The 15,344-nt window shown below is 36.2% G+C and overlaps 1 protein-coding gene across 2 annotated transcripts in view; it reads right to left on the bottom strand.

Annotated features, from left to right (window-relative positions):
- The window catches only part of RELN (reelin), a 457,821-nt gene that overhangs the window by 242,724 nt on the left and 199,753 nt on the right, over positions 1–15,344 (bottom strand). For both annotated transcript variants that reach the window (XM_006925407.2, XM_025041934.1), the window contains exon 5: positions 2,498–2,530. In XM_006925407.2, coding sequence (XP_006925469.1) covers positions 2,498–2,530 — 33 coding nt within the window. The remainder of the gene's footprint in view (positions 1–2,497; positions 2,531–15,344) is intronic.

The following is a 15,344-nucleotide window of genomic DNA, read 5'->3' as shown; positions in this document are numbered from 1 at the left end:
GCTGTTTAGGACAGCTAGAAATCTGGAAACCGGAGCCTATAAAGAGAAACCCTACCAAAGTGTCACCAAGCAGGACAGACAGGAAGGCCAAGGTAAGCACCAACCTACAGGGAGAGGTCACACAAAACTTGTCTGTCATAGCTTGACATGCCCAGAACAGATTCAGTCTCTAGTTCACTTTAAAGTATAGAAAGGCAAAGAATATTCTGAGTGCTTGTTGTCAGGTAATGTTGCTGGTATTTACTAACCCATTTCCTCTTCTCTTTCCTACTTTCTCTTTTGCCCTGGCATGATTTCTCTCATTCCCTATATTCACTCATTTTTTATTTAATGCGTTTCAAATTGTTAACATTTTTTCCCCTCAGAGTTGCATGGGAGAAATTATCTACATGAATAAGTAAAATTCCCAAATAAAGTCATGTTAGAAGTCAAAAAGAAGGCCAGGTAATCATCCATAATTTTCAATATACTATCACTCCACTTTAGATTATATTAAATACCCATTTTTTAGCTCCAGAAGAACTCTGGGCATGCTAAGAGCAAAGCATGTTTTCACAAAGTGTAGAGCATGTGATATTTCCACTGAAAAGAGGGTGGATGAGTAAAAACAATGTCATAGCTAACTACAATGTAAGTGGGCTCATTTTTAAGGTTTTGTGAGAAACAAATTATTTCTACTCAAGATGTAAAAAATTAATTTAGTGCCAAAAAACTCTCTTATCTGATTCCCATGGTTTGTTTGGGGAGTTCATTACAGCTAATCCAAATTCTCTGGGCTTGTACAATTTTCAATTTTGTATGAACTAGTTTACACATGCTTTTTGGAAAATATAAATCATGATTGAATTAACAAAAGATAACCAAAAACTTTTTTTCCAAAGGTGGTATTGTACTTATTATTATTATTTTTTTTTTGGCTCACTAAAACTATAATTCACATTAGGTAATTAAAATCAACTCATTGGGTAATTAAAATATCAGGAAGCCTAGTTCTGAATTCTCTTTGGTGATATTACCATCTTCGCCCTCTCTACCAGTTATGTCAGCAGGTAAGCACATAAAGTCCTGACAACTAGTGAATCAGCATATATTGAGAGGAATGGCTTTTTAGATTCAAAGCCAGGGGCACGATAACAGGGAGAACATGGTTACACTGGAGAGAACGCTGTCACATATTCTGTGCATGGGAGTGATTTAATGATTCCTCTGAGCAATTAGACTCAGTACTTGAAACCCCTACAGGGTACAGCTCTCCCAAGTATCCAACCTAGCCAAGACTGGGCCGGGCCACTGTGGGTCACCAGCATGCCTCTGCTGCCAGAAGGCATGCTTCTAAGCGCTTATGTTTGTCTGCTAAAGAAGAGGAACCCCAAGCTACAGCATTACATAAAAGTAGAGCTTCTCAAAGCAAATTTTCCAAAGAGAAAAATAAACTAATTGGGTTTATAGGTTGAAAGGAAAAGCCCAAGAGAAAAATAACTGACTCATCTGCAAGTACCACAGTGAGAAGTCTGAAGGCTGGAGCCAGCTAGGATGACTTCTTTTCATTCTTATTAAATAATGTATTCTAGGAAATTGCTTTTAAAATAAGTCTTCACTAAAAAAAAAATGAGAAATTTAACTCTAAGGATAATTTGTTTTCTAGAGAATTTTTTACAAAGGCATGAGTAAGCCTCAATGGTTATTTGTTCATATATGAAGTTACTTCCAAAACTGTTATATCACTGACTATATACCTTATAAATATGCATCATTTCATCCTCATAACAACCCCAGAATGTAGGCACTATTATTACTTCTATTTTATAAAAGAGGAAACTGAGGCAAAGAGAGGTTAAGTTATTTGTTCAATGTCACTTGTCTAGCAAGTGGTGAAGGTGAGACTAGGTGGTTTGGCTCCAGAAATTATATTCTTATCCACTATATAACCCTGCCTCAAGAACTAAGCCCACTAAGTACATGGCACTATGAAAAGATTGTGAGAAAAATGAGTGGCAGTAACATTATGTGGTGCCATTAAACAAAGCAGACAGTTATTTAAATATTCTTCTTTCAGTTTTTGAAGAAATGACCAAATTACTTCTCTTTTTACAACTTAAGACTAATTAGAGCAGAAATCTCAAATCTGAAATGACCTAAATTCCTCCCTACGCATAGCTCCTTACCCACTGCCTCTGTATTCTAATTATGAGGGTAGGAGCACTGTGGAAAATTCAGTATCAGAACACTCTGTCATAGGGTCACACTCAACAGGATCCCAAGGATGAGAGTACTATCAGGTTCGAAAGTCCTTTCATTAGCCCGCAGCTGGGCAGCACAATTACCTCCTTGGTGGGTCTTATGTTCAAGCATAATCTGGACCTGAGTCAAATTTCAGTGAATGATCAGAGAAGGCAGAGAGTTTCCTCAGCTCAATATCATCTGCCCACATAGCCAGAGGAGTGAGACAAGAAGATCTAGTACTAAGGTTAGTGACATAGGGGTCTTAAACACTTACCTAGATGTGGGTGCATAGTGGTCTCTGTTGGAGCTGGACCGAGAGAGAAAAAAGGAGAAATGACTGATTAACAACAAAAGCAAAATCCAGTAATAAACAATCACAAATACAATTACAAAACTTAAGTCATATAAAAATAAAATGGCTAGAACATTTTGAAAGGAGTAAGAAGAAAATGCCAATAAACATCCTAAAATAAGACATCTAACTCTCTATTTAGCTATTATATTTAAAAGTAACACATTACTCTTAAAGTGAAAAGTAGAACCTCTTATTTATCATTCAAGTTTTGTCAGGTACCCCTTGAAACACACAATATAAATGTGATGTGCTAGTTAATGGACAGGCCAAAACCTTTTCTGAGCACCTATTACATACCAGGGGCTATTCTGCTTGTTAGGAAAATAGAAGGAAAAACCACCTTGCCCTCGAGAGTTTACTGTCTCATGGGGACAACTACAATACAGTGTAATAATGGCTACAGTACAGCATTCAGAGAGTGCTTGGGTGAGACAGAGGACAAAGGGGGGATATTAATTCCAGGCTGTCCAGGAGGAGAGAATTGTCAGGACAGGCTTCCCAGAGCAGATGATTTCTCTGCTGAGTTTTGAAAGACTAGTAGGAGGAAGATAGGTGGGAGTAGGGAAGGGAGAGATGCTTCTTTCTGGAGTAAAAGTGGAGTGGCACAGAGCAGTAAGAGAAAACAACCTTTTGAGGGAACCACAAGTACAGCATGATTGGACGAACACTTAAGAGGAGAGAACAGAAGAGGTGAAGTTGGGAAGATTGGGAGGACTAGATTATGGAACTAAATGATAAGGAATTTGTACTTTACCGTGAAAGTATGATAATCTCCAGAACATTTATGAGCAAAGGACTGGATGTTCAAATATGCATTTTAAGAAAGGGCACTCTGATGAGATTTTGAAAATAAGGGACACTGCCCAATTAATACTTTGGTTATATTTTTTTTTCTTGAAAGACTCCAAACCTATGAATAAATATTGTCAATCCATGATTTAAAAATTAGAACTCAAAACATAGATATTTTAAAATGTTTTATATCAGTTAAAGTAGAATTTCATTTAGATATAAAAAAAATTTGTTTCTATCACGATAGTCAGTGCTTCAGCTATGTTAGATGAAAAACTGAGACAACAGCATTTTAAAACTAAAAACTGACATTTGTCTTACTACTTCATACCAATATATTATACATATTAAAAATACTTGTGCTCAGTTTTTTGAAAGAGACTCTATGGAAAGTGTTATGAATACAGTTGTTAACGTACAGTTAGCACATATATGCAAATGCTCTGCATCATCACCAGTTTATGGAAGTCTTGAAAAAACAGAAGAAAAATTTCACTATTTGTGTTTTGTGCCAATGCTTATTGGTCAAGTCATAGAAGAGTTTTACAAAGATTCACTGAACTGTACCTCTAATTTAAGATTTCCTTGAAACAAAAAGAATGCCTATTACCTAATAATTAATGACAAAAACGTGGCACAATGCTTTGTTTCTTCACCAATATCACACTCCATATGAATGAGCTGAATTTGAAGCTTCAAGGAAAGCAAGACCTTGTTCACAAAGTAGTTGGAAAAGTATGAGAATTCATGTTAAAATTGAAACCTCTAAAATACAAATAAATAATGATTTCACATGTTTTCCTAACATGAATAAATGTGGAGAAGACTTGCATTGCTATTGAAAGCATTTTCTAATATGTCTGCGAAAAACTCCAGGAAAAATTTGAAGAATCACTTGCTGGCATTGCTTTTCAGTTTATGCAATATCTCTATGAATCTCATGTTAATAATACTAGCTTGACACAAGAGTAAATAAATTTACTTGGACAGATGTAATTATATACTTTTGTGTCAAAATAAAATCAGTTTTTCCACAAAAAGATGAACAAATTTTGTCAAGGTGGATGTAGATATTAAAGGAAAACAATTTTTGACATTCAATTCAGTTATTGGGAGACCTTTAAGTAGTATGGAACACTTAGATATGTGAATCTAGTTTTCAAGTGTAAATTTTATAAAACAGACTAAGTATTCCAATACTTAAGATGTGCTATAAGTGTAAAATACACACCGAATTTCAGATAGTATCAAAAAATGTAAAATATCTCATTAATAGTGTCATATTATTATTTATATTGAAATGCTTACTATTTTATATATTCTGTGTTAAGTAAAATACCTAATTAAATTCATCTATTTCTTTTTGTTTTTTAAATGTGGCTACTAGAATATTTTTAATTATACACGCAGCTCTCATTATACTTCTACTGGACAGCCATTGAACAGCTAGGAGGGGGATCTGTACTGGATGTCAATTTGGGAATGATTATCGCACAAGAGGTGGTGGGGTCATGGAAGGCCAAGTCACTCAGAGAGAATGGGGGGTATAAAAAAGGAAGTGAAATGAAGAAGTAAATGTGTATTTGCGGGACTGGTAGAAGAGAGCTCTCAAAGGAGACTGAGAAAGAGTGCATTTCATTATGGAAATAAGGAAAAGAGAGAGTTTTAAGAGAGAAGATGGTTGAAGGACAGATCAAAATGATCCTAGTAAAGCTGATATCTATTGTTATCAAGGCACTGTTTTGAGTATCCTGTTATCAAGGCAGAGAAGATGGTTGAAGGACAGATCAAAATGATCCTACTAAAGCTGATATCTATTGAGAACATCCTGTTATCAAGGCACTGTTTTGAGTATAATCTGTAAATAAACCCAGAGACTTTGGCCTCAGAGGCCACATTCTTAACTACTATGCAGACTGCTCTTTCAAGAAGGTTCACTACAAAGATAAGAAATGAGATTTGTAGCACCTAAGGAGGGAATGGTAGCAAAGAGATTTTTGTTTGTTTGTATGTTTTGTTTCTTGAGATATTATGGTAGTATACCATGTCCAATAGTGGCTACCTTGCAAAGGGTTCTCTGTGTTCAAGGTATAAATTGTTAAGAAGGGGGGGAAATAACATTAATATCTACAAAATAATAACTTTAAAATACTGAGAAATAAGTTAGTTAAATGTGAATTTTATGGCATTATCAATTAGAAATATTTACTAGTCAGTACAATGGTTAGATAAGTATAATAAAATCTCTACAGCGACATCAGTTATCTACCTGATTTTAAATAACTCTGGTGACTAGGGCCTGTATCCAATAAAAGAATATCTACCTTTTTAAAATTATTTTGGCACCTGGCATCTTTCATTGAACTACTTATAATCAGGGGAGGGCCATTTTTAAAAAGTCCATGGAATCATAATCTCTGGGAATGGATGTTTGAAATTTGTATTTTTAAAAATCTCCCCAGCTGATTCTAATAGAAAACCAAATTTAAAAACTACTGATCTTAATCATACAGTCCAGCCCTTGCTTTACAGCATGCAGAACTGTTCTCTGCATAATGTCTTTTCTCCCAAGAAGAAATAAGTTCCTCAAAGGTAGAAAACATGCCCACAAAAGACATCAGCCTAAGCTAGTAATAGATTCTCAATAAATACTGAATTGAATTGAAAGCTCCTTCTTCATGGTAATGTATTTTATGATATTTTGGAAAATATAATTGAGAAACTGAACCTTTGAAAAATGTCAAAATATGCTTCCAACATTGTCAGTGAGTCCTTTCATATAAGTGGTCTGGGTAGCTTAAACATGCCTGAGTCCCCTTTCTAAGATACTACTGGAGAAACTGTTCTCAAGTCTCTGCACCTGAAATAGCTGCTCTTCTCCTGAGCAGTATGTGTTTTTGTCATGTTACAAACTCTTCAATTTATGTAACTTCAAAGCTTCAGAACCAAACATAAGATGTCAGAGCATTCATGTTGCATACTAATCTCAACTGGATGTGTTTTTTCTGACCCTCGTTTGTCATCACCTTTGATTTTTCCACTTGATTGCCTTGTTCGATTGCCATTTTTTGGTAAGCTGCCTCATATCTATTTTAGAACAAAGCAAATTGTACACTTAATCCTTAGATATGTAAAGGAAAGTGAAAAGTAGGGTAAAATGAAGTTGACAGTATGTGTAAAAGTGACTAAGAGAGGAGGAAACACAGGAGAACATTAGAACATTAGAATTTTCTAAAAACAATGGTTTTAGCAATAATGTCTTGCTGATATTATTAGTACCCAAGCAACTAACAGTTTGGGGGCACATTTGTGCTAGGCATTGTTCAAGATATGGGGGTACAGAGATATACAACATAGAGTTGTTAGGTAGTTAGTTAGGCATGAGTGACAGGAGTGAAGGCTCAGCTCTGTAACCATAGAAACTTCCCTTGAAAATCTTCCTTAAGGACCTCCCAGAAACAGGGTTATAAATTTAAGGGTTATAAATTAACCCAAATCCTAGAGCATAAAGGCCATAACAGCTACTGGCTAAACAAGCCACAGACACCTGCCCACAACCTCAGCCTCATTATACCATCATTATAATGCCATACATATGCCTAGAAGTTCATGAATCTAATGATAACAGACTGAATTCTGGGTAAGCACATGTGCAGTAGGCAAAGTGTTATACAGCGGCCAACTGTCAATCAAGATGACCTCATATGCCAATCACCTAGCAACATGTTTGTAACCACTCATCATGGCCTTAATATAATAAAGACCCTCCCACTTCTGTGTTGTTACAGTTCTCTTTGCTGAAAACCCACTCCCCTTCCTTGGAGCGTACTCTGTCTTATCTTTTCACTCCCAAATTACACAGGGCTGCAGCCTTTTTTAGCGTGGCCCATCTCCTTCTAAAATATACTTTCAATAAATCTTTTCTAAATCTCATCGACCTGTAATTCTTTGCTGTGTCAGCAGAGAAGAATTGAGGAAAAATGCTCATTGCACTTCTGAGTCGCTACCCCACCCATGCCGCTGGGGCGACAACAGAGTTCAAATCACCCTTCCAAAATGGTAACAGAATCTCTACTCACAGGAACATACAATCTAATCAGCTCTAATTTCCACTCTGGCATTTAGGATTGTGACTGAAATACAGAGAGGATATCATTTCTCAAAAGGGACCCCACCCCAGCCCACAGGAAATTAACTCTTTTAGTTAGAGTATAGACTAAGTTTCCATGGCAAAGTACCTCAAACTGCAGGTGGCTGAAATGGCTAGAAGTGTATTTCTCAGTCACAAAACAGTCTGGAGGTAGGTGGTCCAGGGCTGGTGGAATGATTCTGCTGTGTACAACATATAGATTCCATATCCAGGGGCCAAGCTGGCTGCTCTAGCACTTGTTCCAGCAGCTAGAAGGGTAAAGGGCCAGGGAAGCATGCCTATATTTTTAGAGGTATGACCCAGCCCTGAAAGTGTCCCAGGTCACTTCTGCTCACTTTCCTATGGACAGAACTTAATTCTTTTACCACAGGAAGCTTCAGGGGACACTAAGAAATGTATTTCTGACTGGGGTTCACAGTCTTGCTTAAGAAAGGGAGAATAAGTATTGATAGATATTGGTACACCTCTAGCAAATTATTGCTAATGTTAGCAACAAGGTTTCTTCTTGTTCTTCTTAGTAGTACTATTAGTGTTGTCATTATTATCATTGTTGTTGTTATTATTATTACTATTTCTATTATTACTATTACTATTTGATAATGATGATATTCCTGATTTTCCTTCCTCCTTCTGAATGTTACTTAAAAACCATATATGCTCAGGCTACAGGCCAATATATAGCTGCACTTCCTCTCCTCTGCTCCATCTGTGAACTTCACTTCTTCAAGTTATCAAAGGTCTAAGATTTTTTAAAAAATTACCACACAGTAATATTTTTAAAACTAATTCAATAACAAATCAGATGGTATATTGTTTTGTATTCCGATTTTTCACTTAAAAGTTTTATTCATATCATAGGCAAAGTTTAAAAAAAAATGTATGGAAATCTCCCCAGAAAAGGTGAGAGCATGAGCATAGCAAAATAATCAGTCATAAGTTTTACTGTTTAAGATCACATTGTTGACAGCTTATAATGAGAATAAATCTTGCCCCAAAGAGTTCACTGTTTCCTCATTTGTAGGTTATAAAGATATATTTTAATTTTGCTCTTGATTCATTGATTTTATACTGTGCGAGATGATAAGTTGTTATGAAACACAAATCAAATTGACATGGGAAATAGGAGAGGAAGGGAAGAGGAAAAATGCTTCCTAATATTGCCGGTTCTGTGTATAATTTAGCTGTCTTTAAACATTAAGTAATCTTTTATACTGATTGTAAGTATATTCCTGAATACAGGGAGAACTATTTTCACTCTAAATTTATAACATTTTTAGAAGCTTAATTATCATACTTGAAGGTCAAATGGTGCTTTATTGTAATAAAATACAAAAAGTAATAAAGAAATTATTCCCGGGGAGATGAAAATCTAGGTTCATAGCTCATTAAATGGTAACTTCACGGGCCGTGTCTAATTTGTCATATTTAGCTTTGGAAGTTTTATACATTTGAATTTCAAATTAGGTGAAGAGATACCTGAGGCAAAACTACCAGGGCCTTTGAATTCTACAACCCTTTAGGAGATATGGTTCCCATAACATAATACTGTTATTTGTAAGAAGGGCCTGTCATCATCTGTATAGTGCTTGTCTGACTCAAAGGCTTTTTTTTTTTTAATTTAAGTAATCAATAATATTAACACAGAGCTCATTAACCACTCCCTCAATTCATTTTTTAGGCATCCTTCTTTTTTTTATGCCCAGCAGACTGAAATCTCTATTCTTTCGACTAAATAATTTGTTGAACAAGTTGGCTGGAATATATTTTGGAGTTACATGAGTACTTAGAAGTTTCTTTCCAAAATAAGTCAGTTGAAAGAAAAACAATTTTGTCCAAAGAACAATCTTTGGGGAAATGAAACATGACCAGATTCTAACGTGGCTATTCTAGGCCACTGTGACCTCATAAGATGCTGGTGGGCTCTACTTCTGAAAGGGTGTAAACACAGATATGCTTTTTAAGAAATGAAGCTTTTCTTTCAACATGTAATTTGTATTTTGGACAAATTGAATTGATGATAGAATTTCTGCTTCAATTTAATATTGAGAAACCATATAATGATACATGTTTATAATATTTACTATAAAACAGCCAATGATTCAAGCTATTAAAATATGATTATGAAAAGCATAACTGTGAGCTCCAGTATCTAAAAGAAATCATAGAAGCTAATATAGAATTAGAGGTGTTTACTTCCTGTTTAAGTTTACAGAAACTTTCTGATCTTCCATTTCTATCTATAAAGCACAGCTAGTGCTCTCTTGCCAGTGTCATAAGGACGAATTATTAATTATAGTCTGTGAGATGTTCTAAATAATTGGGGATAATAGAGAAAATATATTTAGTAAGCGAAAGGTAATGTGCAGAAAAAACACACCCAGTTCAGTGTATGCAACATGAACACTCTGACATCTTAAGTTTGGTTCTGAAGCTTTAAAGTTACATAAATTGAAGAGTTCATAACATGAAAGAACACATATTACTTAGGAAAAGAGCAGCTATTTCAGATGCAGAGAGCTGAGTAAAGTTTCTCCTGTGGTTTCTTAGAAAGGGGACATTGAGCAATACAATGAACATCATTTGAAATAACATCTGTCCAACTTTTGTAAGACTACTCCTAAAAAAGTCCATCTATGCAGAAGGAGTTCACAATGTCTAATACGATTGTAGAAACAGTTCTAGAGGAGCAGGAGGCATAGGTTTGCTGGCAATTAAAAAAATAATAGTGATTAGACAAGTTAGGAAAGGTACACCTGCTCTCGGTAGCTCATTTATTCCCTCTACTAATATTAGAGTGCAGATTCTGTGAATATAAAAAATGATCCAGTCTCTGCTGGATCAAGGGGTTCAAAATGCAGTAGGAAATACATGTAGAAATTAACATAAGACAATGTAATATTGTTTGGTAATTAGGTAGGCATGAGAAACAGGAGTGAAGGCCCAGCACTATAACCACAGAAACCTCCCTTGAAGACATTCCTTAAGGACCTCCCAGAAACACTTCCCTTTTAGGATTATAAATTAATCCAACTCCTAAGGCACAAAAGCCATAAAAGCTACTGGCTCAACCAGTACTTTCTGATGCTTGCACAGAAAGTACTATACCAACCTGCCATAACCTCAGCCTCATTATATCATCATTATAATATCATGCCCATGCCTGGAAGTTAATGAATCCAACTATTACAGACTGAATTCTGGGTAAGCACATATGCAGTAGGCAAAGGGTTATATAGCGGCCAACTGTCAGTCAAGGTGATCTCACATGCGGATCATCTAGTACAGCCCTTATACACTCCCATCATGGCCCAAATATAGACAGACCTTCCCACTTCTGTGTTGTCACAGCTCTCTTCACTGAACACTCACTCCTTCCTTGGAGTATACTCTGTCTTTTATCTTTTATCTTTTTACCCAAATTCCACAAGGCTGCAGGCCTTCCTTAGTGTGGCCCATCTCCTTCTAAAATATAGTTTTAATAAATCTTGCTCCTTCTAAATTTTGCTGAGCTGGAATTATCTCTGCATCAGCGAAAAGAACCAAAAATCCCCAGTGTTACCAGGGCAATGCTGGAGTTCAGATTGCCCCAGCTGGTAACAATATGGTGAACTAAATTCAACTAGTAAGTATATGGTGGAATAGTGTACGAATAAATATAATAGAAGACGAGAGATTTTAGATGGATCTTTAAGAATAAGTGCAATTTTATTGGTAAAACAGAGGAGGAGGTAATGAGGAAGGTACTACAGGGAAGGGAATTGGCATAGATAAGCTACAGAAAGAGGAGACAGGATGGCATGTTTGATGAAGTCGGTGCTTATTACAGCTGAAGTAGAGAGTTTGGTGTTGGCGAGGGTGGACAGTGTGGAGAGAGCCTAAATGCAGAGATGAGGTTGGAGAGAGGCAGGGTCAGATTATGGAGGGCCTTGAAAACCAGACTAAATGGGGCAAATGAAGGCAGTTATAGAGTTTGAGGCTGGCAGTAAAAAAATGAGGTTTGTGTTTACGAACAATTTGATATCTGTGTGGAAGCCCTGAACTAAAGAAATGGCTAGAGGTGTAGAAAGAAAATTGTTGGTTTAAGTAATATTAAGAAGACAAATTGATGTTAGACATATTGGGTATAGACAGGGATGAAAGAAAAGAATGAAGAAAGAAATGTTATCTAGTTCTCCATTAGTGATTGGGTTGATTAAGTCACTAACCAGAACTGCAATAAAGGAGTCTAGATTTGGGGAAAAATCAAGTTCAGTTACGAATATGTTGAGTTCAAGGTACCTAATGGCATCCAAATGTAAATGCCTGGTAATAATAATGATAACTAACATTTACAGGATATTTATGTGCTAGCCAATATCCTATGTGCATCATTATTACATTTAATTGTAACTTTACTTTGTTCTTTCTGGGCATAGAATATTGTGCCATGCTCTTGGGAATGGTATAAAACAATCAAAAAGGCAGGTACTATTATTTTCCCTATTTTACAGTAAGGAAATTGAGATTCATAAAGATCACACAGCTAGAAAGTTCCAGAACAGAAGTTTAAACCCTAAGGTAAGTAGCTCCAGACTCTGTGCTCTCAACCACCTGGCATTACTGACTCTCTGAGTAAGCACCAAGCAAATGGACCGAGTGCAGGAGATGAAAATCACAGATGTAACTGAGATCACCAGAGACAATACAGAAATTCAAAAAGAAGTCCCAGGACAAAATCACTGCCAACCCTAGAATGTACATATGGGAAGAATAAGAACTCATGAAGGAAACGGAGAAGGAATAGAGAAGTCAGGTAGGGTGAGGACTAGAGTCCTTTGGCTTGGTTGGCACTTAGCATGTTATTGATGACCTGGAGGATGACGATTTCCATAGAGTGTTGGCAGCAGAGGCCAGATGGTGGAGTTAGGAGTAAAGCCTGGGAGCACACACTGCTCTTTCAAGAAGCTGGAATGTGAGTGAGAATGATGGCCAGAGGAGTATTCTCAATCAAAGAGGGAGTTCTTGTTCAAAGCAGTAATATCCTTGGTGTGCTTAAGCTCTGTGGAGTTGGTAAAGAGGAAGAAGCTGATGATTCGGAAAAGAAAGGGCAAAACTGTTGAGCAAAGCCTCGGAGGAGATGAGGAGAATGCTAGTGCATTGGGTTTCTACTTTTCTATAAATGTGTTTTGATCTTTCTCTCTTATGTTTGGGGTAGAATATCTATATTATAAGCTATTAAAGTAAAGAATGTGAAACTGCCTTATATTGCCACATACACGTCAGGTACACTGTTCCACATATGCCCACTGAGGACACAGCACAATACGTGTTAATTAATACTAATGAATTCTAGTTCTTAAGAATATAATTGTGAAAATCTGTGTGAATTATTACATCAGACAACTGAATCTCCAAGTATAAAAATAAGTTTGGATTAATAGGTTGTATGAAATAATATTTCACAAGCCAAAATAAAATAAAAATTTATTGTGTGTTTAACCACAGATTTCCTGCCCTTCCTCAAGTTATTATACAGATCTAAACTTGCCTTCAAAATATGGGGGAATTCAGTAGATTATATAGCAGCTTGAGTAGAAAATGTACTTCTATGGGCATCCAAAACAACTAATGTCAATTTTTCTCTGGCATAAATCTTGGTGTTTTGTCTTTGCACTGGATAAAGCTGTCAAGTGCAAATGTATATAGCCCCAAGAACTGAAAAGAAAGCTGTTTAAATCTATGTTCAATCATGTTGAGAAAAACAGCACCAGTCCAAAACACTGTTCTTTAGAAAATTAAAAAAGTAGTCAGACCCACCTACTGCCAGTAGCAAGAAATTTTACTGTGGCCCTGGGAGTCAGGAGTCAGCTCTTTATCATTCCCTTTAATCTTGTCTGTTGTAAGGATCACTTAAGGACACATTTTGCCAGATACTGCCCCAGGAGGATTTAAGTTCCTTCCTCTATTGAGCAATCTGTGAGATCTTGAACCAAGATTAAGGTTCCTGGTTGGTTTTACTTGAGCCTCCTAATTCAGCTCCCTTTGTTTGTAAATTACAAAGCACAGGAGGGATGTCAGGAATAGCAGTTGCAACTGCTAAAATAAAATGCAAACTACAAAATAGCCATGGGGAAACCAGATGTCTTTGAAGAGCAAAAGTTTTAACATTGGGCAAATTCAAGTGAAACACATCATTCACTATTTTTCATTTCAACTATTAAAGTAGATATGGTAAAATCCAATTCTGACTATATTGTCAATTCTAAAATGTTCAGTCTGAATTAATAAAAAAATTGCATTTCAGGGTATTGGAAAGATATTTAGTCATATAAGCTACAAAGTAACCAAGGATAGCCAAGGTAAGATTTTGGTAAATCTGATGTACAATTAACACAATATGTGGGTATGAAAGCTATTCTCCCTGCCCAGCTTTATTGAGGTATAATTGAAAAATAAAAATTATACATATTTAAGTTACACAACTTGATATTTTAATATATGTATAAATCGTGAAATAATCACCACTATTAAGCTAATTAACATATCTCACTTCACATTACAAGGTATTCTTAAAGCACTAAAAAATATCTAGGTAGATTAAACACCTCATTCACTTTGTGCACTTGCTTATTGACTTTTTATCCTCCTCCATCTCATTTTAAATAAAATTTCACCAATCCTTATTATAAAAGGATTAAAAAAGTCCAAAGAGTTTGGGGTCTGAATGATGGAAATCCCTGCTTATCACCATGATCCAATGGCCCTTAGAGAACATAGCCACACTTTCTACCACTTGCTGTTCTGAGGGTGATAAATGCCAGAAAAACTGCCGAGCCTGGAAGAAAGCAGCCAAGGTTTTCTGCTCCAGCTGTAAGCCTGACCCCTTTCCTCTTGACATAAAACATTTGCCTTTGGTTATATCCACTTCCGTCATCCCAACAACAGAGAATTCCAGCATGGTTTATAAATGACATGCACCCTTTGGGGGCACTACAGGGCACTACTGTCAGCCTTTAAGCCTACCATCTGGCCTTGCTAAATAATCAATGTATGTATTTGAAGAAGGTATGCCAAGAAGCTCACAGGCCACTGAATATACATACGCACCATTCTTCTCCCTGCCCTGGCTTCCACCATGATTTGTGCACACTGCTGGACAAGCCGCAGCCATGCTGATACACTCACATCAGCTTCGCACTCTCCTCTTTCGTTTTATAAGGGCTTCAAAAAGTGTGTATTCTCTCCTACGTCTTCAGGGAATTAAGACAGTAGTGATGATCTTGTTTATTAAGGTTGTGGTTCCTGGGGATTTTAATGTTTAATCTTTTTAAATTTAAAGAACTACTTGGTATAATGGAACCAACATTGGACTGTGAGTCTAGATTTTTAAATTTTAGTCCAGCCACTTATGAGTAGTGTATATTTTGTCAAGTTAACTTTATTGGCTTCATCACTAATCTACAGATAACGTATCTATAGTTCTAAGATCAGAGCATAAATTCAAATATTCCTCACCTTCAGTCTACATATACCACACTTATATTAACATTTTCAACAGGACTCCTTTTATGTGATTCTGAGGGCTATGAATTGAGTCTATTATAGCTCTCTCTAGATTGTTCAATAATAATTCCTGCAAAAGACTGATTTCCTCTAGTTCCAGTCAGATTTTCAGTCTATTCTGGAATTACCTCTATCTTTTGCTTTGATCATTTCCAATAATAGTTCCAAAACAGTACCACGTTTTCCTTTAAAATCACTTAGTGACATTTTGGACAATCTCAGATAGTCACTTAGCTAACTCCCTTATCTCTTTCTTGGTCTTTGCTCTGATGCCACCTCAGT

Source organism: Pteropus alecto, unplaced genomic scaffold, assembly GCF_000325575.1.
Source record: "Pteropus alecto unplaced genomic scaffold, ASM32557v1 scaffold109, whole genome shotgun sequence".
NCBI classification, from domain to species: Eukaryota; Metazoa; Chordata; class Mammalia; order Chiroptera; family Pteropodidae; genus Pteropus; species Pteropus alecto.
Note: the sequence above shows the minus strand (reverse complement) of the source record. Positions and strands in the feature narration are given on the sequence as shown.